The sequence below is a fragment of the Pyrgilauda ruficollis genome, unplaced genomic scaffold (assembly GCF_017590135.1).
Source record: "Pyrgilauda ruficollis isolate IOZ18807 unplaced genomic scaffold, ASM1759013v1 scaffold59, whole genome shotgun sequence".
NCBI classification, from domain to species: domain Eukaryota; kingdom Metazoa; phylum Chordata; class Aves; order Passeriformes; family Passeridae; genus Pyrgilauda; species Pyrgilauda ruficollis.
The window spans coordinates 4,899,425-4,924,609 of record NW_024527599.1 but is presented as its reverse complement, the minus strand read 5'-3'; the positions used below and the strand labels follow the sequence as shown (position 1 = coordinate 4,924,609).

The following is a 25,185-nucleotide window of genomic DNA, read 5'->3' as shown; positions in this document are numbered from 1 at the left end:
CTCCTGGCGGCCGGGAGGACCCACAGCAGCACCGAGACCTCCCCCCGCAAAATCCCCAAAACCCCAAAACAAAGGAGGCGGAGGCGAGAGGCTATGTCTAGTATTTTATTAGATTTCGTTTCCAATATGCCTGTATTGGAAGATTTAGGAGACAAAAAAGGCACAAACTCACATTTAAAGAAACGACGAGATAATCTAACCCATTCTACAAAGTGTGTGTGTCGCCAAAGGAAAGAGCACGGAGAACCCGTCGGGACGTGGCGGGGAACCCAGAGGGATATGAGGGGCGAGCAGCCCTGTCAGCAAACCAGCCTGAGCCAGGCTGGGGCGAGGGAACCCCCAAAACCCATCCGGCGTGGATGGGAGTGGCGATCCCAGCGCAGCCAGCCCCTCCGGATGGAGCCGATCCCATCGGGAGCCGGCACGTCCCGGGGTTCTCGCCCAAGCTGATGGAAGATACGGCACGGGAACGCTGCGTGATCTTTGCTATGCTCACTAGCAGGAACCAAGCGTCGAGACTGAAGGGTCTTTACAGGATTTGTCTATCCAAAGGCTGAGGGATGCTTTCACTTAGGATCAAATCGGAAGGACAGAAAACAAAGGGCAGGGAGGAGAGGGGGAGTATTCAGGCTGAAGGTCCTGTAGTTTCACCCCCGCTCCCTCCAAGTTTTTCCACTAATCAGGAAAGCTTTGTGTAAAAGCTCTTACTCTGAAATCAGAGGATCAAAAAAGGATTGCAATGGTGGAATGTTACAATCTGCTTCCACGGCGATTAGTGTCATCAGATGGAAAAAGCCTCTTGGATAACACAGACTGAAAGAACAAGTGTGCTATGTGTATTCTCAGGTTGCCCTCAAGTGTAAGGATCCCTCAAAACGTTACCAACAAACATGAACTGAAGTCAGTGCATAAATTCTCTGTTAAAAATACTTCAAACTGAAAGAACTCTAACTGGGGCCTACACTCCTAGAATACTCCTGGAACAGCTATACAACATGTCATGAAACATCCTGGTCCCAAATAGCCTCAAAGATTAAAATTTAGTTTCTTTAGCTATTTTACAATAAACTTGTTTTACTTCTGCCTGGTGAGATTGCTAAAACCCCTCAAACCCCACCCCAACCCCGCAGAACCGTCTGAGGTCACTGAGAAGAGCCTGCCAGAGTTACTGGTACAATTCAGAGCTTATTGCACTTAGACATGAGTAAGGCAAAATAACAAACTAAAAACAAAGGGATAAACTGCCCCCTCCCCAGAAACCAATGCCATCCTCTCCCTGCAGAGCATTCCCACCTTCCCTCACACTGAAAACAGCTCTGATCCCAGCACAGCCTTGTTCAGCAGGGCATGGGATCATTTCAGGATCTCCTGCTTGCAGGAGTGGGAAGGGCTGGAGGAGTCAGAGTATTACAGAATGCTAAAAAGACTCCTCAAAAGTGGTGATACACCCACGACTGTTTGGCGTTCAGGGTTTCATGTTAGTGCTGCCAAACACAGAAGTGGAAAATAAAGTTATTACTACTAGGGGAGGGAAAAAAATCAAACACTGGGCCTCAGGGGTAAGTAAAGAAGTAGGAATTTTTTTCCTCATATGTATTGAAGAAAGCAGCATTTCCTTGATTCTGTTCTGCTGAGTTGATTGTCTAAAGCTGATATCAACATAAGGATAGTTACAGTAAATATTTGAGTTCATTAAATAACGAGAGCTCTTTACATTAACAGTATCCTCTATGATTTATAATAACCAACAGATATCCTAGCAAACTGCAGGTCTTTATAAGTAGCTTTTCTTACAGCACAAAAGGAGATATTTTAGTCAGTCTTGCAATGGGAAGAATATTATTGCTGAGCAGAACCACCGCCCCAGGCACCTGGATGTAACCAGATGCCAACACCTCTCTTGCACACCAGCCTTTGCAACATCCCAATTTGTCCAGGGAGAATCACACTGTTATTATTAGTCAAAAGCATTCCAGCTTTATAAGTTATGGGAAGTCTTAATGAACAAAGAACCAGGAAGTTGCAACATGTGTCAAGAAAGATTCTGTAAGACTGACACTCACAGCTGGAGGACAACAGAGCTACATGGGCCAGGGAGACCCCTAAAATGGAAAATCAACAGGTAAGTGCTGAATGCCCCAGTACAGGGCCTGACTGCAGCTTCTGGACAGTCTTTAATTCATGTTTGTTAAGACAGAACAAAGTTATGCCCTGCAGAAGCCACAAATCCCAACTCATCACAACCAAAAACTCTCTGGCTGCTCCTCATGTTGTACTCAGGTTACCTGCCATTAAATATCTCCCTCTGGGAGCAAGGGTGAGAGCAGAACATTTCGTGGAAGTGTTTTGCACTTTTAAATATGGACTATTTCCCTCTCCAATCAGACATTCAAAGAACGGTGAAGGGCTGGGCAGAAACAAAGGTGGCAGTTTATCCCACTTGGAAAAAAAAAAAAAAACAAAACCAAAACAAAAAAATTCTAAGTCACCACATCACAAGACTATTTGAGCTAAAAATGTCACTTGGAAATCAAACAGGGCCACATGGAAATTGGTCTGAACACAATGAAAAAAAGAGGAGGGAGGAGTTGTAAATACAGCGATCTCTAAGTCACACGGCCCCGAGGAGGAGGAAACTCCTTGGGATGCACGTGCTAACATTGGAGTGCTTAGTACCAGACTGTCTATTTGCTCACAATATTAAGGGGCATCTAGAATTAGCTATGGGAGGTTTAAAATCGCCTGCCAGTTGGACAGAGAAAGGCTTGATCCAGAGATGGTCCGTCAGTCAAGGGTGTGGATTCCCTGGGCCTTCCTGATGACTGTCTTGCAAACTGAAACAAAGAGACAACAGGGAAATGTTTCAGGATGGCTTTGGGAGAGCAGTGTGCCAAGGGAGGTGTCAGACAACCTTGAGAGAGCAAATGTGAGTCACTCTGTCACCAGGCAGACAAAGCACGGTAACACTGCAGCACTGATGCACAGGAAACGGGACAGAAGAAAATCAAGTGGTTGATTTTCAAGTGGCATTCAAAAACTGAAGTATTTCTATCAAAAGATGCTCCCCACTTACCACCAAACAACCAGCAGATAACAGAGGGCAAACAGAAGTAAATAGTGAGTACTCCAGGAGGATGTGGTTCTGCCCCACCCCATTCCTTCCAAGGATAACTAGGATGGCATTTTACTGCCCTAATAACCTGTTTTTCCCACCATAAATGGACAATCCCTTTTTTCTCCTTGCTTTCTTACCTCTCTAATACTGTACAACATTTTTGCAGTGTCTAAGAAAAATCTGGCAAAACCAGCCCCCAAACTGATGACATATTTAACAGAATAGAAAGAAAACAAGTCAAAAACTTTAAAATTGTTTCTTCTTCATTGCTGCTTCTCCTGCAATGCCCAAGGGTTACTCCAAGCCTTGGCCTGGCCCATTAGTAAATACTACTAACAAATGATGGAAAAAATAAATTCCTCACAAAATGCTTGGAATGCTCAATTTCCAACTGTATTCTAAGTATTTGCATGTCTAACTTACTTTTTTTTGAGACTGACAAAGGTTTCTCTGCAAGTCATGGAAAGTAACATATGCATTACAGAAATAATAGCAGTAAACTACAGAATATTCTAACACATTTTTCTTACACTTTTCACTCAGACTTTTCTTTAGAATAGTTCTGAAATGAGGCAGTAAACCTCGCTCATCAACCTGTCAGTGAAACGGGTTCACTATAAAACAATCAATAGCACAGATCTGCCTGTCAGAAGCTATGAAGGGGATCATTTCTCACACAAATGTTGGGGGTTTTAAACTAAATGAGGCAATACAGATTTTTGTCAAATCTCCCGATACCTACAGTGCACAAGGAAGGAGTCATACTAGTCATCTGCAGCCGACATTCCTTTCACTGGATCTTTTTCTCTCATCTGAAAGAGGAAAGAAGTGTTCAAGTACTGATTCTCACATGTGTTATCTCAAAATTTATCACTATGGAACACCTCCTGTGTGTAAGACATTGATTGTATCTCAGCACCTCAAATCAGTGATTGTGAAATGCACATGCAGCATCATTTCTGGTTAAGCTGTGGGTTGGCAACAGATTTGGAACCATTATCCAAAGGGCAAGAGTGTACATGAAACCATAATGAAATATCCTGAGGCATGAAGGGAGAGAAGGGTGCAGGGCAGGACACAAACCACAGAACAAGGTTCTCATTATTACCAAACTTGTGTTTCTCAGAGTAAGAATGTTACATATCCCCACTACCTGCTTATGGTACTTAAGAGCTAAAAACCCCTTTTACTCAACAGGTTTCTGGCAACTAATGAGGACAAAATCGACCATTCAGCTTTGAGTAAAAGCAAACAGAAGATATTGAGGCAGTAAATGAATCATTGCCACTCAACCCCTCATTACCTGTGGTTCAATACATTTACTGACTCAACAACAAACAGAAGGAGAATTCCATAATGATTAGGAGGAGATGCCAGCAGGATGGACTCATGGCCAATCATTCCAAGCACACACAGCATGACCTAAATAGCAGGAGCACAATTCACACCGTGCCCTGACAATGCAGCAGCCTTTCCTCTCTGCTGTGCTGGAGAGAAGCAGTTTCTCACACATCCCACACCTGCCCTGCTTTGCCACTGACCTCATCCAGCTGTCTCTTGGTCTCCTCCTCCATCCTACGGATGTCCTCCATAGTCAGATCAACCCACTTATCAAGCCAGCAAAAGAGCTGCCGGTGGAAGTTTGTGAAGAGCCTCTTTTCTTGCTGCAAAAGGAGGAATAAAACACAAACCAGCTTAGTCACAGGGCAATTACCATGGAGCTCACAGCATTGTAACAATTTTCAGAGATGTGTGGAATCAGCTCCCTCGCCCACCTTTCCATCTAGCTGCCACAATTGGAAACTGGAGATAGCTAATTTTTATTCTTTTATCAGAATATCTAATCTAGAGCCTTGAATCCCCAGAGAAATGCCTTTTTTTCCCCTCCAAACCTAGACAGCAGTCTGCACACTGCACTGAAAGAATTAGTGAATTTCCTTTGATTTGACAGTATTGTTCTGACTGAATAAAGTGCTCCAAGTTGCGTTTACTTAGAGCATGGAAGTTGGTCTGGAAGTGCAGAAAAGAGGAGAAACAGGTATTTTTAAAATCCTCAACTTGCTAAAAACTAGAAGTGAGGAAATGTAAAGGGCTGACACGCACCTATCTTATTTTTTTTTTCTTTTGAAGTGACCTAAAAAAATGCCTAAACTGGTTTTTCACAGCTGAAAACCTTTCAGCAGAGGAGACTAATGTGCACAAACCACTCCAGGTTTGGGGCAATTTATTTCCATTTTATAAGAGATAAACTAGGCAAAATCATTATATTAGACAGGGATATATAATGCCTCTTGGAAAGACCTCATTAAGGAAGGACACTTCAGTTTTACCAATTATGGTTTCATATCTATCAAAAGCAGCTTGAATACTTTGATGCAAACCTGTAGATACCCCTAAATAGAAAGAGACTGAAGACACTGCTTTATTCAGAGCTTTTTTCAGAGGTATTTGAAATCCTGCAGCACCACGGTCATTCCCCCTTGGAGCTGCCTTTAGATTGTATCACCAGAGAATTGCTTTTGCAGAAGCAGCTCTGTGGTTTATCAATATTAAGCACTGGGAAGTCTCTGTGATTTAAAGGCACAGGAGTTTTATGAACACAGCACTGCCTGGAAAACCACACACAACCATTCCCAGGTGTAGCCCATCCTGCTGCAGCTCATGGGTTATAGACTCTGCCACAAAAAAGCTCTTTTCAATATACTATTTATGTTTTAATTTAATAAAGTTTCCCAACACCTGCTTATTTTTTAACACAGGTTTTTCAAGCAGCAGACTAGGAGAGGAAAGTGTGGCTAGAGCTCTAGGACTTGTCAGAAAGATCCTCAGCAGCAAATTGAACCCAGCTTTAACTGAGTGCAGAACTTCAGGCAGAGGCATTGCCTGTACAGCAGGTGGGTGATGAAATGTGCCCCATTCCCACATCTCTCCCCACCACAGAACTTACCTTCTGTATAAAGTTCTCCACTTTATTTTGCAGACCCCACCACTTGAACTTGACTGTTACCAGCTTGTAAGCACACATGTATGGACAATCTGACTGCTTCCCCAGGTCCTTCTGCAAAGACACAAAGATATTCACATTAAGCCTCCAGCCAAGTGTCTCCAGGAAAGCATCTCCTTCAGTCCTAACTATGAAGTCTTCCCACAATTCCCCAGAATCCTCTTGCATTGTTACACCTTTCTCATATTTTTTTGACAAGTTTTGTCACACCTTTGCTCACCCTTTTTCAAGGCATGATGAAACTAGACCCTGGTCTCCTTCACAGGTGGCTTTCCCTCCATTCTGAGAACTATTCCTTCCTCTCCTCTGTTGTCCACTCTTTCTTCCATTAAAATTATGTCTTTCAGCATCTTCACTGTTATACCACGGCTACTTTGCTTCCTTAAAAGTCTCTTGATAAAGTCCCTACCTAAAACATTTTGGAATTAGATTATATCATCAGAGTCACGATTATAAAGTCTTAAAGAAAACTCCACAAGGTTTCCTATTTCCCATTATGGGAGCCATAACCACTCTTCACAAATGAATTGTATCAACCTCAGCTTCTGCCAAGTTTGCCTGCTAGGAATCAGACCTGCACACCAGTAGCTCCCCAAATCCCACCCAGAGTCCCTTTTAAAGACTGGTATTATATCTGCACTTGTAATGTCTTCAGATTCCAAGGATTTCAGTGAAAGGTTACACACTGCTGGTCATTACTCAGCTATCTCATACTTGAATTCTCTTGGGTGAACAATTGGGCTGAGCACCAGACAGCTTTAGAGATTTCCTGGAAATCATTCTCTTTGTACCAAGCTCTTTTAATTTCTTTTAAAATCAGAACAGATTCAGGACTGAGTTCTGCATTTCCTTCTGCAGAAGGGATTCCAGTGTTTTCCAGATGTATCTTTGGCTCCAAACCCCAGTATCTGTCCTAATAGAGCTCCTGAATTCATCAATACAAACCTTCCAGTTGGGACCCAGAGGCCCACGTCCAGTCTTGACAGATTTAAACCTTGCTGGATCTTCCTCTGCCTTGTAATCCTGTTGGACAGACACAAAGATTAAACACAAATTATCCTACTGTTTTCCAGCTGTTCTTTCACACAAAGGATTTATTTTCCTGGCCCAAGACTAACCTCTGCCTTATCAAGAGCTACTGTTTTCAGACCTCAACTTTAGGTCAGACACTCTCCAAGGAAATGTATCTCCCAACTGTGTTGTGTCCCAGACCTATGAAGAAGTGGTAACAAACTGATATGACCTTTGTAAGGCTATCAGAAGTTCTGTAGGATATGTTTCCTGTAACCACTTGTTCTCTGGGAGCTAAACACTGCTGTTACAGAAAGCAGCTGTGCTATCTAGGATTTTTCACAGCACTGTATCAGTGTGATGCTCACATGCTGCTCACTAGAAGAAAAATACAGTCAGACTCACTGTGCTACCATGAAAATGGTATCAAATACTGTTTGAAAGTCAGGAAACTCAACCAACATTCCATTTTTATACAGTTGATTTTTCTTCCCAGTAAAGAAACACCCCTTTCTCTCTCACAGTAACTGCAGTGATTCTTAGAACCAAGTATTGGCTACATCATTTCCAGATATACTTGTGAAGCCATGGGTCAGTACCAAAAAAAGGAAGTTTAGGAGAGATCCTGTATGGAAAGGGGAGTGCCATTTCCTGCTATTCAAGCACTTCAGTCAGCTGCACTGCTGGAGAAATACTGTTACATGCACAGGCAACACATTTTACAGGCAGTGCTGACAGTTTTTAAAAGCTTTTCCTCTGGCTAGGAATGAGCAGTTTTAAGGAACACCTTTCCTCCTCTGTCCATCCTCCCACTTGTCCTTCTGTGATCATCCCTGGAAGTGCAGTTTGTCCATGATCCCCCCCTTTTAGCACAAGGCCTCTCCCCCAGGGAGCTGTTACCCACCTACCATACCTTGGGGAGTACTTGGCTCCTGTCAGCAATGTCTATATAAATGGCTTCTACACTCTTCCATACCTCTGGCTCCAGTTTATGCACCTGCAGGGAAAAACATCACCCAAGGAGCTGCTTCAGTGATAGAACATTCCCAGCCTAAGAAAATATAAAGCCAGATGGAAATGCAGACACCCAGTGCTCCCCTTCCCACCCACAGAGAGGTAAACACACAGTGGGAGAGTTTCTAAAGAAGCAAAGGTGCTCACACAGAACAAGTGTTTGGGGGTCAATTTTATTCAGTTTATGTGTGAAGCCAAGAGAAGGGAGTCTGCCTTGGTAGTGAGACAAACATTTGAAATGCAGGAACATGGTGAATAGACAGCTCCACACAGCACTTCTCTAACCCAGCACAGAAAGCAGCACTGTGACATTAAAGAGATGAGTAAAACACATGACACAAGTACTCACATTCTCTTGTGTTCCAAGATCTGATTTATGCCAGGTTTCAATTTTGATCAGGAAGTCATCCTTCATATACTCATTCTGTCATGAAAATAAAGCTTCTTGTTATTCTAGGATATATAATTATATAAGACAAATATATAATTTGTCTTCTTATTACACAGATAAGCATTAGGAGAGTCAACTCAAAGAACTGAGTAATTCAAAGAATGAACTTTCCATTTGACTGGGGTCCAACTTAGGAAATTTCAGAATTATTTGTAACCAGATCATGGCTTTCAGCAAAACTGATTGATCATTAATTACTTAGGATTAAATAAACCACAAGCTGTTCACAAAATAAAAAAAAAACCCACCACAAATTCTATTGTTTTAGTGAAACATTTGGAGTTTATAAACAGCTTTTTCTTGAAAGGACAATATCTGCCACTCTAAATAGAGTTTAGAAGGGGTAACATAAGTTATCTAGGCAGAAACTGTCTTTCCACAGAGATTATTGATCTAGCACTGAGTACATATTTTGATGCAACTCTTCAAAATAATAACAATATTAAACTGATGTGCTGAGAGCTCTTGACACTAAAAGAGAAGGGAAAAGAAGAACAGTTCTGCCAAGTAAGCAAAAAACTTTCCATTTCTCACTATTACTGTGAGCAGCAAAGGACTCCCAAAGGTAACCCTATCCTCTCTCAGGGGAGCAGAAACAAAAGCACAAGCCAGTGAAACACGCAGCATGTGGAAAGGAAATATCAGATTCAGAAGAGATTAATCAAGGAGACAGCATGGCAGGAGCTGACTGGCTTTTACTCAGTTTACCCAAGCAAGGGCTTGTTCCCATTGGTAAAGCTGAGCTTTGCTGAGCACAGACAGATCTCTGTCCATGGTCACATGGACACACCACACTTGGTAGGGGCAGTTAATCTATGTGATCTTACAATGATAAAAGCTAAAATGCCTTTAGCTCAAGTTAAAGAGCTTCTTCTACCCAGAACACTTCATTTCAGTCATTATTCCACAGATTATCAGTAAAAGCAATACTTACTGTAATAACTGGTCCGAGAAATCAACACATGGAAAGAAAGAGACACAGTACATTAGTGAGGAAAGACTGAACAGCAAGCACTGCCCTCCTCCCACTCTCAGCCAAACAGGGACAGCTCCAGCTTCCCAGGTACCTCTGAGGGAAAAGACATGGAAGTTGATAAAACCCAGCTAACTTCACCCCCTTCTCCTCTGGAAATTCTCAGACTCAGAGAAACCCAGAGGAGCAGCAATTAATTATGCACTGCCACTTGTGCTCCCTGGCCTGCAGCCAGCTGGATGAGAAGATGGAATAAGTATGTTCAGCTGACAGCATTTTACCAATCCTCTCTCAGCTTGCAGATAAGGAGCCTCTCCATAGTTCCAAAGGAAACTCATGCTGGATTTCAGGCCAGAGCAGCCCTGCCTGGGGTAACCAGACCCTCTGCATCTGTGCTGCTTGTGATAACTGAGCTCCCTGGACACCAAGGCTCAATTATTCAACACAGAAAAGCAATTAAAGATCCTGTAACAGTCAGCATCTGCTCTACCTGAGCGATTCTACTCAAGCAGAAGGAAGTCTGAAGCTGGAGGTGAAGTTCTCTGGTCTGTTCTGAAGTCTAACATCAGGGCTTGATTAAGGAGCAATTTGGTTTTAAAGGTATTGTAACAATTCTTGAGTTTCCAAGCCAGCATCCTGCAGACAGTTACCATCCCAAATCACCTATCATGCACATCCAGCTGCCTTAATTACCCACTGCTGGGCTTGGGCTGTTCCAAACCCCTAGCATGTGAAAATTGCTTTTTACAGCAATTTTACAGAAAGCCAATTATTTAGACTGGCATGTTGGGCTGGAGGGAGAGAATAAGAAAGCAGAGCTGAGGCTAATTTTTCAAATGCTGAACTTCATCTCAAAGAACATTTCATTATTTCTGCAAGAAGAAAATGGGGTTTCTTTCCTGCTAGTCCAACAAAATACTGAATAAACCAGCAATAATTATAAACCAGGGCCTTCCCACTTTGCCATGACTGTGTGCTGTGACTTTGCAGCTGCCTCAAAACAGGTTCCTTCACCTCCTTAACTTCTTCCTTGTGGGGAGGACTCCTCATTTGTAAAGAAACAAATTAATCTCCTCAGAAATGTCCACTGAAATTTCAATGCTCAGCTTGCTACAAATTAGGACCTGTTTCTTGAGGCATTACAGCAGCAACTCCTACATGTTTCAACTGCAGTTATAACTTCTCAGTTTCTTGACATTTGGCCACAGGCCATGGTTACACTCAGAGTGGAACACACATCAAATTGGTTTTCTAAAAACATTTAAGCAACATTAATATTTAAGTCAGACTGCAGAGAAGAACACTGTTCCCCTTGGCACCAGCCCACAGGTACAACTATTAGACAATCCTCACTTCATTTTTATTGCAGAAGTTGTGAAACCATACAATAACAACCACCTCACTTACAGTTTATACTCTCAAAGGAACTAAGCAAGGCTTCCATTCAAAGTACATAAAACAACATACTACAGCACAAAGAAGTGTGCAGAACTGCAGAAAGTTATAAGCTAGGCATTTAAAGTCCCTCAATCTCTAGCAGTACTTTGATAATGGCCCATAATATGTATATTAATTGAGCTTCTCAGATGAGATACAAGGAAATGGGAGAAGGATGCAGTCATATAATTAAAAAAAACACCACGAGGCACAAAATTAAGTAAAAGCACTGCTTTATTCCAGTTTAGAAGGCTCTGTGAACAAGCAAGCTGTGCTCCAGGGACAGCACAGCAACACCACCTCAGACAGGAGGCATGGGCAGAAGCACCAGCAGCTCCTACACTCAGGTTTAGTTCCTACTGGGTCCCTGGCTCTTAAATTTCAGATTCTAGTGAGACAGGCTGAAAGCCTGGCTGCTCTGAGCCAGCACAGCATTTTCTGCTGCCCAAGGATTCACAGCAAGGCATCCAAGTCTCCCCACATCTGACCAAAACACCCGAGCGCATCCAAAGGAAAATGGTAGAAAAAGGCAACACATCCAGCAACACATCCAGGGGCTCCCATATCCAAGGGTTCCCTCCCACATCCATGGGATCTCTCTCACATCCAAGGGTTCCCACATCCACAGGCCACCACATCCAAGGGTTCCCATAGCCATGGGTCCTCTCTCACATCCATGGCATCTCAAATCCATCACATGGGCTCTCAAATCCATGAGTCCTCTCATCCATGGGTTCCCACATCCAAGGGTTCTCCCCTCCTGCCCAATCCCAGCCAAAGGAAGGTTTCAGAAACTTTTCCAAGCTCTCTTGCTTCATGTCAGGCTGGCAGATTCTCTAAACAGATTTATCAGCCTCCGCATCAAAACTGCCTTCTGCTCCAACCCCCACAACAAAGCACTTTTTATCTCATATTATGTTGCTGTTTATTACAGTTGAGGGGGTTATTTTGGCTTTTTATCATTACTAGCATATCAAAATCTGAAATTTCTTTGATTGTGTTGAAAAGTCTTGTACTAGATTTTAGTATCCCATTCTTCAGTGGAATTTTATTAGTGTGTAACTGAAGGATAAGCAGCTTAAGAATAATAAAAGAAGTAACTCCATACCTTTGTTTCAGAAATTGGTGGAGAAGGGAAAGAGGAGGCGGAGGATACAGCCAGGCATTTAAATCAGCTCAGTGGGCTTAACATGGAGATAAACTAGACATTTACTAACTAATTTAAGTAACATGCAGCAAGAAAAGTGCATAAAGCTTAGAAAGGTTGTGAACAACTTTGTTTTCACATCTTCTGGGAGATATTGAAAATTTATTCTAAAGCTGATGGCAGTATCTGAATTTTGTGTTGGAAATATCCATTCCACTAGACTGCTGCATGTAATTTCACAGACTGAAGTAACACTATCCTCTCCCACTGCAGAGCTTTTTCCTTCTTTTAAAACACTTCATTTAAAATTCACTTAAGTAAATTGTAAAAAAAGGGTTTTTTTAATATTGATTTTCAAGAACAGTTGCACTTTTTAAGTGTTTCATTCCCATAGCAACTGTACCACTACCAACTAGCATCAAATGTATCCTTCAGAGATACAAACAGCACAAAATGCTGCCAAAAACACTACATAAGTTTGGAGGCAAAGTCAAATTTTCATTTCACAGCAGTAAAGACCAGAGAAGCTGTAGTGGTTAAACACTGGCTGGTAACTTCAGTAAGGAAACACTAACCACTCCTGTAGAAAATAGGTTTGACATTATTCCAGCACTTTACACAGCTCCAGAGCCTCAGCCCTGCCTTTACAGATGGATTCACTTCAGCTGCAGCATTCTCTGTTCAACCCTCACTGACCTCAGATCCTGCAAGTGAGCAAACACCCATCACTGAACACTTGTTCCCCTCACCTGCACTAAGCAAGAGGCACCTGAGATCTGCCCTGTTCCCCTCTTAATTCTTCCACTTTTTCCCACCTGGCTGTGCTGCACTGGAGCACATAAAATCACCCCTCATGTATTTATTCCATCTGTGTTACCCAGCTATTCCTTTAGGAAGACTAACAGATATTTCTTGGTCTGTTCTTTCCCTCTCACAGAGAAAGGTCACTCATTAGCAGCACACAGACAAGGGCAGTTCTTTTAACTCCTCAGCACTGTATTTTGCTTTTCCTGACCACATAAAGGGTTTAGAGAACAGGAATCCAAGATCTGAGAGCTGAAATAGTTTCTCTACTCGTTGCATCTTTCCTTATACCCCCACCCCCCCTCCACCTTCTGTCCTCTGAAAACAAAAGGGGAGAATCCAGAGTTCTTCCTCAGGCACTCACCAGTTCTGCAGTAGGGATAGGCATTCCATGCTTTTTCATGTATATTCAGAGCTCCTTCAGGGGCCAGCATTCTCACAAATGTTGGCACTTTGCTGCAGAATTTGGAAATAGGAAGAAAGGCATTGATAAGGACTACATGGAATGAGAACTGAGACAGGCAGGACATCACCTGGAATGCCAACACTAGAGATTTACACAGTTCTGGAATTGGTAGGGCTCTCCCCAACCCCATTATGATGTTTTCCAGAAATGCTAAATCAGACATGTTAAAATAAATATTCTTTACATAATGAAAGATAAAACAAATGAAAAAAAAAAGAGGCTGAAAGCAAGTTGAAATCTAGGAGACATTTTGTTCTTTAGCCAAATTCAAGTATGAAAATACTGGGTGGCAGGATCAGACTTGCTTTGCAAAGCTCAAAGCCAGATTTTCTTGGGACAAGAGCCACGTTTACAGGGGAGGGTGAGTGTCCCAGGGATGCTCACTGCCAGGTGCTGTATGCTCCTGCCTTCTGCATCTTTCAGCCTTCATATAATCTGTGTTTTACAGCTGCTGCAATCCCTCTGGTTCCTCTTGCCCAACTCTGGGAATGAATTGGTCCCCATACCTCTGTAAGTGGTAGATCTTGTGTGTGTACTGCCCACGCTCTCCATCCCTCTCGTAGGGTTCGTTCACCAGGACTTCCACTCCTTCACCTCCACCAGTTTCATTTTTACTGGCTTCTGCCACAGAATACAGCTGCCCCACTTGATACTGGAGGAGTTAAAGACACATTATTACCATGGCTATAATTCAGCTGAAGTAATAACTTTGCCAGAAGAAGCCAAGGACAAATTTATTACCCGGGGAGAGGGCAGAGAAAAGGACATCCACTGGTATGGGCAGATAAGCAGCTCATTTATTCCATTTGAGATAGAAAGCTTGAGTGGTCGTTAGGAGGAAAGCACTGCCACTAAAACACTTACCTTTAACCCTTCCATCTCAAGCTCCAAATCAACACAGAATCGGGAGAAAGCAGGAAAGATGAAAGGAGCATCAGAAAGTAAGAAAACACAGATGACCTCAGGGATACTGTAGCAAAATCCATTGGGTTTCACTCTTTTTGAGTGACACACAGATGTCCCCACAAAACTGAGACTAAGCCACTGCCAGTCCTGAATCAATAAGCAGACAGTGCTGCATCCAGAAGAGTCCCAAAGAAATTCACATCAAGCTTTTTTTATAAAATGCAGGGGAAGGGGGAAGGGAGTGAAAAACTTAATGAGAGAGACAGAAAATAAAGGGTGCTTGCACCACCTGATTTAAGTGCTCCAAGAAACAAACTTGTTAAATGTGCACAGCTTAGGAGCTCCGAGGGTCAAAGGTGAGCATCCCACACGTGCAGTTCAAATAACTGAGTATGAAGCCTAAAGTAAAGAGGATATTTTCATTCTGAAAACTTTATCTAATGAAATAACTGAGCCAGTGTCCCAAATGACCAGTTGATCTATGCTGTCACTGCTCCCACTAATATTTTTCCTATTATCTTTGGTTTGGGTTGTGTTGTTTTTCCTTTGTATCACACTTCCTCTAAGCCACAAGCTTAAACCACTCCCAGGGAGAGCACAGAATTTCAACATACAGTAAAATTCTTACCCTAAAATAATTTCTCAGTCTCCTACAGACATTCACTTGGCAGCATTATTTCCCAGGAATCACTTGAAGTACTTGATACTACACAATTTCTTTCATAAGAGGCATTCACAAATGTTTCCCAGGGCAGAACAGAGGAAAAACCAAAAATAAACAAAAGAGAACATTCTCCTCTGCAGAAGATGTAAAGATTAATACACTCTTGCCTCTTGTAGCTGAAAAAGGGGGTGCAGAGCTCAAAAGAAACATGATCAAATGAAGAAAATTCACACAGGTCTCTCTGAGGCAAAGCTAGATGAGCAAAGTTTGAGGATGAAGAAGCTAAACCACTGACTTAAAAGGAAGAGTTCTAACTTAGGAGAGTTAAGTTTTCAGAACTCTTAAGTGAGCAAAACAGCAACTGTTGCCAAAGGCAACAGTACAGGGACACAATCTGAAAGGGTAAACCACAAAGGTTTGGCACCAGAAGTGCAATGATAAAAAAAAAAAAAAAAAAAATCAACGACCAAAACCTTCCAAAAATTCCATAACATAACTACAAAGCAATGCAACACTGTTCAGGCCATCTTCTTTTTCCACAGCATAAGGCTCTGCATCAGAAACAGGAATAGCACTTCTGAAAGCCAGCCTGGAAAAGTGGAATACTGCTCAGAGCTGAGAACCCAGAAATACTTCACTGGGCTGGAACATCTTCTGCAGTGAAGGAAGATTTCTACAGTCGTTAAATTTTGTTGTCACAGCATCCAAAATAACAACAGTACCCAAAGCTCTGTGGTATTTTGTGCCATCTGGTGCCAAAAAAGGCCTGCTGGAAGAATAGATGGAGTCAGAGTAACAAGGCTAGGAGTCCTGGCCTCAGCTCATGTGGGGCAGAATAAAAATCAGACCATTTTCAAGCTAAGAGCAGCAGCTCTGGATCTCTCCAAGAAGGTCCTGGCCCAGGTTACAGGAGCAGCCCTCACTTGGCTGGACAGTTCCTGCACTGTCACAGCAGGCTGGGTTTCAGTCTGCATTCTGGGCTGCAATACAAGTCTCTGCCTTCTGACATTTCATACAGCACACTGCCTTCCTTATGACTCCCTACATATGACCCACACAAAGCAGAACACTCACCTCCCTCCAGAAGAGCAAAACATGAGAGTTGTGAAACCTTAGAAGCAAAGTTGCTTTAGCAGAGTAAGAGCCACACAAATACTCATAGAACAGAGTTTATTATGAGTTTGGTAAGCACAGGATTACAGGGGAGGACTGAATGGCTTTGACTGCTTTGCAGCAAGTCCCAGGACACAGCTCAAGGAGCACCAACTAATTCCTCTTAGTAACAGCCTCTTATTCATTCCTTCTCCCTTTCAAATACTTGGATCAAAGTTCAGACACTAAGAAGATAAACCCCTTGGTTTAACATCTTCACTATTTAAACTTCCCTGTTATTTCTGAGCCTTTAATTGCATTGATAAGAGAGGAAAAGGCCCAAATAAAACTGTCCCAATGAGCAAATCCCACATCATTCTCCCTGCAAAGGTAAACAGAGAGAAAGATTTTGGCTCTAGGAATCTGAACTTCAGACAGACCTGAGAGCACCAAAAAACTCTTCTCTTTTGCAGGAAGTCATCCCTCTTGCTCTGTGCCAAACACCTCTTATACAGCTGAGAGAATATCTTCATTGCACCAAATTTCCTCCAGCAGGCCTGACCTCAACACAACCATCTTCAAGAGCAGTTGTTTTCCTGAAAGCTGCTTTGAACGCAATTAATAAGATTCCTGTGTGTTTGGCAAGCTCCTTGCCATGTGAAAGGAACAAAGAGGCACAGAATGTGTACACACAGCTCTAATCCATACCAGCATTTCAGTGGCAGCTGGCAGAGACACCCACACGAGTCCACGCTCCCCAAGCTGGCACCTGATGCTGGTCAGGGAATGGGAGCAAAGCCTGGCACCCAACACTCAACAAGGAGATTCCCTTTGCTCCCCACAGTGGGACAGGGGATAAACCAACGCAGCAGTGCAGCTTGCAGCCTGCACTTGAGCAGGACTGTGTTTTGGCAGGGTTTCCATGTAGAAGACAGACTGCTACAGTCTAACTCCTACATGCCAGCTCTTGAGTTTTAGTCATCGCCAGGGCTTCTCTTGCACTGTTTGGTTCCCAACTTGGCTAGCTAAGCAGCACTGAGCTCTGTGTTGATTAAGTCACAGCTCCCTAATGCCTTCCTGATCACCAGTTTTCTCTTAAATTCCATACTATTGGTTAAGATCCATTTGCTAAGGGTGGAGACTGAACACAGAATCCCTGGTATATCACAGAACCTCACAAAAGACTCCCTCAACCCTTTCATGATGTCTCAAAGTTACAATTAATTCCATTCCCTATCTTACCTGCTGGCATCAGACTTTTGCCAACAATTTGCATGCAGAAGGTGTGAACTCTTAAGCCTTTTGAGCAAAAATCAGCCATATAAAAATGAAATCAGGAGTCCTCCTGCTAGCCAGAGATGTTTCATTGGCAGCTACACAGTCAGGAGCAAACAAGTCTCCAGAGCCCTATTTAAGAGTTTTGTACACAAGGAAATCCTTGAAAGCAATGAAGGTTTAACAGCTGGTTTGTAGAACAGACAACAGTACAGTGACCAAGTGATGCACAGATGTGTCAGCATCTTTGCACACAGGAAGGGGGATGAGGCAATAAACACAGCAGTACTCATCCTCTGAGTCAACACTGGAAATAACCTTTTTTCTTAAGCACACCCAGCTACATAGGCAAAACTAAGTGAACTTTAGAACCCTCTCTGCTCAGGGAATTGGCTTCTGAAATCTGCCCTATCACAGGAAAAACAGCAGATCTTGGAAAGGGACATCACTCATGGGACATGGTGACAGTGTGCAAGTTTGGGGAAAAATTTGATTTGGTCAGGTTGGGGGTTTCTCCACAAGGCAAGCACTGGAGTAGAGCAATACATGTCCTGAAACAGATAACCCCAGGGCACCCACACAAGGAATTTGGCAGAGACTGACAGGTTTATCCACAGCCCAAACCCTCAGTTTTCCACACAGGCAGTTTACACACAAGGCTCTGAACAGGCAGGGAGGGACAAGAGCACAGCCAGGGACTCGCTTTAACTGGATGAAGGCTAATCCCAGTATCAGAGAACTTAGGAAAACCCTGTGTTGGGCTCCATCCAGTCTAACCCCCTCAAAGAAACAATCTGTATGCTGATGCTTTGGCTTTCTGTTTACACAGCTTGACACCAAGGAGCCATATCACTACAAGGCAGGGTTCCTGTTAGTCAGGAAGGTCCTTTCTGTCCATTGAGCTCGAGCAACCTGCCATTTACCCACAGCTTTCTCTAACCTGCAAGTTTGCAACCTGTGCTTACTTGATAAAGCTGATCATGTTACTCCTTCCTTTGTCAAGCTCTTGCTCTTGTGAGTGGCACTCAGGCACAATGAAAGATCCAAACTTCCCTACTCTCATACTTCAGTCTGACTTCTGTTAAAACTGCTTGAAACAGATTCGTGCAGAAAGCATAAAAGCTACAGGTAAGGAGCAAGCAACAGACAGAACTTCTGGCATTAACAGCCTTGTTCTTGCACTAACATAGAACCCAGATCTAAACCCACTCCCTGATCAGAGTTCTGGGCTTCCTGTCAGCATCTGATACCTGTCACAGCAGACTGAGCCACAGGAACAAGAAACTCAGACACTTCTTTTTGTTTTACTAGCCAGTCTGATGGCTGCAGGAATGCACTACATGAAGTTCTAAACTGTGTTCTGTCAAAAGAGTGAGAGTTATAAAAGGGATGTGCTTTAAAAAGTGCTGCCATGAGCCAGCCCACCACTGTCTACGCCACAGTAGCTGCTATATTCAGAGGAAAGAAAAAATGAACAAGAGTGCTGTTATCACAGCTCTCCCTAAGAGGTAGAACAAGGCCTTGATCAGAGTTCACAAACCCAAGGCTTACAGCCAAGGATCACAAGGAAAAAATAAAACACATCCAGAAGAAGGAATCTGCTACGGAAGTGCTATAGATTCAGTAATTTCAATTTCTACCTTGTTAGTATAAAGATTAAAAAATTCAAAACACTTATATGGTTAGATCCTCTTCAAAACACTTATATGGTTAGATCCTCTTCAAGAGTGATGTTCAATGCAGGAGGGAGGAAGGAAAGGCAAGCTGAAAATCAGAGGAAACAGGAGGGAAACAGCCACTGAGTCTGCACAGCTATTCCATGGGTGGTTTGATGATGAAAATCACCCTGTCCAACAGAAACTACATCTCTTGTCTCAATTCAGCTTCATCTAAACAAAAAGAAAGTTTGCTGTATGTAAGAGCTAAATAGCACAGATCTTAAAATGTCCTTTTGCTATATGAGCCTCCTAAGTAATTCTTGATCTTTGCCTAAGAGTATAAAACAAAAACACAGCAAAACACAGTTTAAAAGGTGACTTAAATCTGTGCTGAAGCTTCCCCTCCATGTTAAAAAAAAAAACAGAAAAGAACAATAGTGCTAATGAAAAGGAAACTGCACTTGAAAACAGCCTGACAACTCAAGATTTATAATCAGCATATCTGAAAGTATTTTGTAAGAGAGATGATTGGCACCCTCAGACTTAATACAATTATTTGGTCAAAAATGATGGTGAATGAGTAACAGCTCACAGGGGCTCCTGAAGACAGCTTGCATTTTCCAGGTTTTTTTCATGCTTTGATCACAGGTTTATTTCCAGTCCTAAAGCAAGGAAGCAAGAAGCAAAGAACTTACCTCCTCCACAGACACGGGCAGGATAACGCGGCTGGAAGGGAAACAGAGACAGAGATTAGCAAATATCCCTGCAGCCCCAAAATTCCCACATTCCTCACAGCAATGGCTGCACAGCTCTCCTCTCCCCCCAGAATTCCAGCATCCACCCAGTACTCCTTAGGCCAAAGACTATTTATATAACAACCTCAAAGAGAACCAATACATGATAGAGCATAATTGCAACCCTCTCCTAAAACTCTGTAATTCAACTGGTGATCCCTCACTGGCCTACAAACCCACACAGCATCAACACAGTGGTGATCCCTCTCACTCCATCCTTTCAGCAATCCCATCTTGTTCCTCATCAAGCTGCTGGGGAGGTTTCTGTGAGCCTCAGCAATTCTGCAGAGATCTGCAATAGCCACAAGGCACTGCACGATTTGCTCACATGTCCCAAAGCAGCAGCAAACAGCAGAGGAAAGGCTTTCTCAGAGCTCACTGCAAAGCAGGGTGCTGCCACTGCTTTAAATGAGGGGGTTTTTTATTATTATTGTGTTTCCTGAATGCTTCTGAGAACCAACTGGCTGGACAACACAGCAAAAACTGCCTGAAGTCATACAGATTTTTTGGAAAAGGATCAATTTAAAGCTGACAGAAATATATGCTTGTTAAGGTCTTCTCCAAAACTGGATCTGTGATTGACTTCTGCTTTCAGCAAGGATGATGTCAAACAAGGAACCAAAGCAAGAGACAGATAGGAAATGGATATGGCTACCATGGGCAGAAGAATTCCCAATTATTTGGGAATTAGCCTCACAGGAACTAGGACACAATCAGGAAAAAAAGCCCTCTGTATTAACAAACTGATTATGAAAAAGCAATAGTGGTGAAAATAGAATTCTTTTTTTACACTTTACCAGAAGAACAAACTGCAATAGGGGCAAAAGATTACAGATTATGCAAGATTACTTGTGACAGCAACACTTTATGCTGACTGCAAAGTACTGCAGAAAGAACTACTGAGAACTGCAAATCAAGTTCAGTGTCAATTAAAAAAAAAAAAAAAGAATAATACACTACAGGCACTCATTTTTACCAAACACATGGGGTTAATGAGCCCCAAGTTAGTTATTGCCACTATCTTGTGCCTTTATGGAAAAGCAGCAGGAAACATCAGCTCAGTGGCAGTTCAAAAGTAAATCCAGTATTAGAAACTGGAACAGCACACAGACACACACACAGAAAAGACAATTATGTCACTATAATCTCCCACATATCAATATCTTGAATATTGCCCATAGTCCCAGTCACCTTATCTCAAAGAGGATACAGAACAAGTGAAGGAAGTTAAAAAATATTATTGGAGATAGGAAAAAGCTTCTCTGTGAGATGAAAGCAATTAAGACTTGGTCTTTCAGCTTGGGAGAAAAACCAGCTAAAAGGCTCAGGTATGGAAGAGTTTTAGAGATCATAAATGATGCAAAAAAAAGTGAATGGAGAAGGAACAGTGACTGTTTTACAACAGAAAAATCATTAGGCAACAAATTTTAGACCAAATTATGTGTGCTTCCTTACATCACATCTCCTGAAGACATGGCATTCCTTGCCAAACACAGCAAGTAAAAGCAACTTTTAAATGGGATTTGATCAATTCATGGAAATCCACGTGCCACTTGCTGGTAGGATACATTGAACTGTAATTGTTTCACTCACTGTTACATATTGTTTACTGAAAATACCTGCTGAAAGGCAAGAGGGAAGAGGACCAACACCAGTGTGGTGTAAGGGAGGATCAAAAACGGGAAAGGGATTTTCACAGGTAGACTTTGCCATCGAGCATGATGTTGGGTTAGTTAACTGGATAAAAGTGCAATAAAAGAGGGGCTGCATGATAAATTAAAGTGAAAGACCAAGACAAAGGGAAGAAACAATTTCTTTGGAATGGAGCTAAAACATTTTTCTTCAGAAAATCTGGTGTAAAACATTGCTGTAAGCAAGTGAAATTCCATTTAGAAAACTGGAAGACATTAAATCTGAATTGTTATCTTACAGTTCAATGGAGAAACCGAAATACAAACAAGATCAATGGCTTGCAGTTTGTTCAGCCCAGCAAACCAAGAGAGTGGGGGTGAAAACCACTTACAGGTAGTCAAGTGATAAAGCAGGAGGAGGGAAGACTCCTCAAGAGGATCTGGAGGAAAAGCTTTGCAGGAGCAGCAAAGGGATCAAACTTTAGATTCCTAACTTTAGGAAAGAACTTGCTCAGTTTATGAGAAATTATATGACGTGATCAGCCTGAAAATGGTGAGGAACATTTAAGAGCCCTGTTAGATTAAAATCTGCCTCAAATGACAGCAAAGGGAAGTACAGCTGCAGGGAAGGTCAGTGGCATTATCGTCACTTCACAGGAAAGGGAAGTGAGTCTCCACACTCTGATTCTCCTCAAGGTCTTCCAAGGCAGTTTAAATCAAAATAAGGACAGCAAGCAAGACTCCAGCCAGCATTTACAAACCCTGACACCCAAAAAATGCAAACAAATGAACAAAATCCATGCAGCTGATCTGCAGCACGGATGGACAGAAATGCAAGATAAGTCAGAAAGTCTGACAGGGCATCAGATGAAAGGGTTAAAGTCATCACTGCAAAACCATCAGGACAAGAAGCTGTAGAGAAATGATGATACAGACTTGGCTGATAATAAAATGTGACATCAGGTTTTGTTATATTGCTCTATTTCTGTATCAGCTCCTAAAATACAGGCATAATAAAACCCATCTGATTTACTAGGGAGAGTGTGACAAGGGGTCACAGAGATGGAAGAATAATCTGCTCAGATGAAATGAAGTTACAGATCATTTAGCTTTTTACCACCTATGGCAGGAAGGCAGTAATTACCTGCATGCAAACAGAACTAACATAAGTAACAGCAAAACAGTAACAGCAAAGCACTTCAAATAGCCAGCTCACACCAAAGGGAGAGGTTTCAACATGCCTTAAACAAGTACAACTGCTTCCTGGAACATGAGATTTCATCAAAAACCATCTCAAAAAGGATGTAAATTGGGCACGTACAACATCAGGAATATTTAAACATGAGCCAATACAGTGACACAACTCAGAATGTGCAGCTGTCAGAGGTGGTTGGGAATCTCAGAAAGTCAAAAATAAATGTTCATTTGGAAAGTCCAGCAGCAACCTTGACTGTCCTTAGAGCCACATATGTCTTACTAAGGGCAAAACAAAGGGAAGAAAAGAAACAGCATAACAGCAACACTAAAAAGGTTTAGTGACCCTATTGAAAATACAAACGGAAACCTGTAAAAGGAAACCAATGTAGTAATTCTGGTCTTTTAACCTTTACACTTCACACCTTGTTTCTGAAGCAGGCAGTGTGAAAGACCAGTAGGCATGCTGATGTGGTGAGGTAAATAATGTTGAGTAAAACGACTTTTGGAAGTGATAGTCACGAAAATGAACTGCTCATAGTGTCAGAAATCTGATTCAAAGTACATATGTTCTCACCTTTAAAGCACAGCTCACTGATAATGAGCTTTACTGTGGTACAGGGCAAGGGATTGTGAGCAGAAGCATGAAAAAGATACATGATAACCCAGCTAAGGTGCTCTAAGAGGGAAAGTAGTAAATCCACAGGAAAACATCAACAAAACAGATGCTGTAGAAGGAGTTAATTATCTTTACATGCACCTGAAATAAAGCACTTAGGCCAGGTTTCTGCCTGCTATCCAGTTTAATACTACAGAAGGTAATGGAGTTTTTGTGTTACAAAGAGCAGCTCTGCTGCTGCTCCTGAATCCTACACTCCTATTGTTTGGATAAAAATAGCAGGGGTTTAAGGATTGGGGGAAAAAAAAAAGTTAATCAAGTTTAAAGGCAACTACAAGGATCAGTACAACCCTCAACAGGATTTAAATATTTAAATCTACACCATGGTCGATAATCTTGCAAAGTAATTCCTGTAAGGAGGACACAGTCATGTAGGTAAATGTGTCTAAGAGAAGACCTGAAAACCCACTTTATCACTGGGACCACAGGTATCTTTTGGAAGGGGAGAAAGAAAAAATAAACAGAAAGCCTCTTCCATCGGCCAAAAGAAGTTTAAAACGATGGAACACTTAACTTGGGAATGCACTTGAGTTAACCTTAAGAATTCAGGAAAGAACTATGTGCAGAGTGCACACAGCTTTGAAGACACCCAGCCAAAGTGCACCGGTCCAAGAGTATATTCCACATTAGCAAGCACAGAGCTGCTGAACCAAGGACTGTGACAAGCAACGTGACTAACAGCTACACACCCTCATGTCCAGCCCGTTTTCCACCCCTCCATCCCCATCACAGGGCAGGACAACCGCAGCAGCCTCAGGGTCAGTGAAGAACTCCAAGGTGAGGCTTCCACACACGACAAACATTTTGGAGCTACCTCACTTCTGACATTCTCGGGAGTCCCTCCTTGGAGATTACACAGCCGAAGGCGGGAGGGGATCAAAGCCAGGCTTGACACTTGGCTCCGGTACAACGAGACGCCCCTGCCTCCCTCAGAGCTCCCTCAGAAACCCCCAGCACCGAGCCCGGCCCTCGGCACCCGGGCACCGGCAACACCCACCCCGCACAGCCGGTGCGGAGGCCGTGGGGGCACCGGCGGCACCCGCGGAGCCGCAGAGGGGCCGAGCGGCCCCGGTGCCCGCCGGCAGCCGCGGCCCCCGCCCCGCCGTGACCTTCATGCCGCCCCCTCCGCCGCCGCGGCCCTCACGGCGCTCCCCGCTCCCTCCCTCCCTCTCCGCGGCCGCAGTGCGGGGCAAGGCCGGGCCGCCCACCCGCGGCCGTCACCGCGCCAGGCCCCGGGCGCGGACGGGGGTGACCGGAGGGGCTCAAGGGGGCCGGGATGGGGGAGCTCCCCGCACTCACTATTCCTTGATGAGCACCATGGCGGCGCCGCCGCGCGCCTCCCGCCAGGGCCAGCGCCGCTGAAGGTGACAGGAGGCGCGTCCCGGAGCCGCTGCGCGGGATGGACAGGACCGGACCGAGCCGAGCCGAGCCGAGCCGAGCCGAGACGAGCCGCGCCGGGCGGGGCCCGCCCGGCTCTTCCCGCCCCCCGGCCCCCTCAGGCAGCGCGCGCCTCCCTCACGGGTTTCTGCCTGGGTCGCCGCTGACGTTTTAAACTAAAACGTCTGGGTTTTTGGTGTTTGGGGTTTTTTTAGGTTCCGTCATGACGTATAAACCGCGCGGTGCTGTTTCAGCTACAAGGCTGGGCTTGCCAGAGCAGTGCCGCAGTCTTCCCAGCAGTGCCGCTGGCAGGGTTCTCCTGGCAAGCTCTCGGGCTGTTCTGGATCAACTCATCAACTCATTTTAAACTACAGCTGCTTCTTTAGGTTCTCTCAAGAGGTGTAAACTGCATGGTTGTTACTTGTTTCAGCTCAGGACTGGGGTTCCCGAGAAGTCTCCCTCCTGCCACCAGCAGGTTCTCCTTAAATCATAG

General features: G+C 43.5%; 1 protein-coding gene across 1 annotated transcript; it reads right to left on the bottom strand.

Annotated features, from left to right (window-relative positions):
- Nucleotides 1-91: 91 nt before the first annotated feature.
- On the bottom strand, nt 92-24,773 carry PITPNA (phosphatidylinositol transfer protein alpha). Its single transcript, XM_041482609.1, has 12 exons — nt 24,615-24,773; nt 19,713-19,743; nt 13,929-14,074; nt 13,321-13,412; nt 9,530-9,537; nt 8,494-8,568; nt 8,044-8,127; nt 7,065-7,142; nt 6,063-6,173; nt 4,657-4,779; nt 3,858-3,927; nt 92-2,834 (listed from the first exon to the last, which is right to left on the bottom strand). Exons 1-11 carry the CDS (start codon nt 24,632-24,634, stop codon nt 3,880-3,882), a joined length of 816 nt encoding a protein of 271 aa, XP_041338543.1. The 5' UTR covers nt 24,635-24,773; the 3' UTR covers nt 92-2,834; nt 3,858-3,879.
- Between the last annotated feature and the right edge of the window lie 412 nt (nt 24,774-25,185).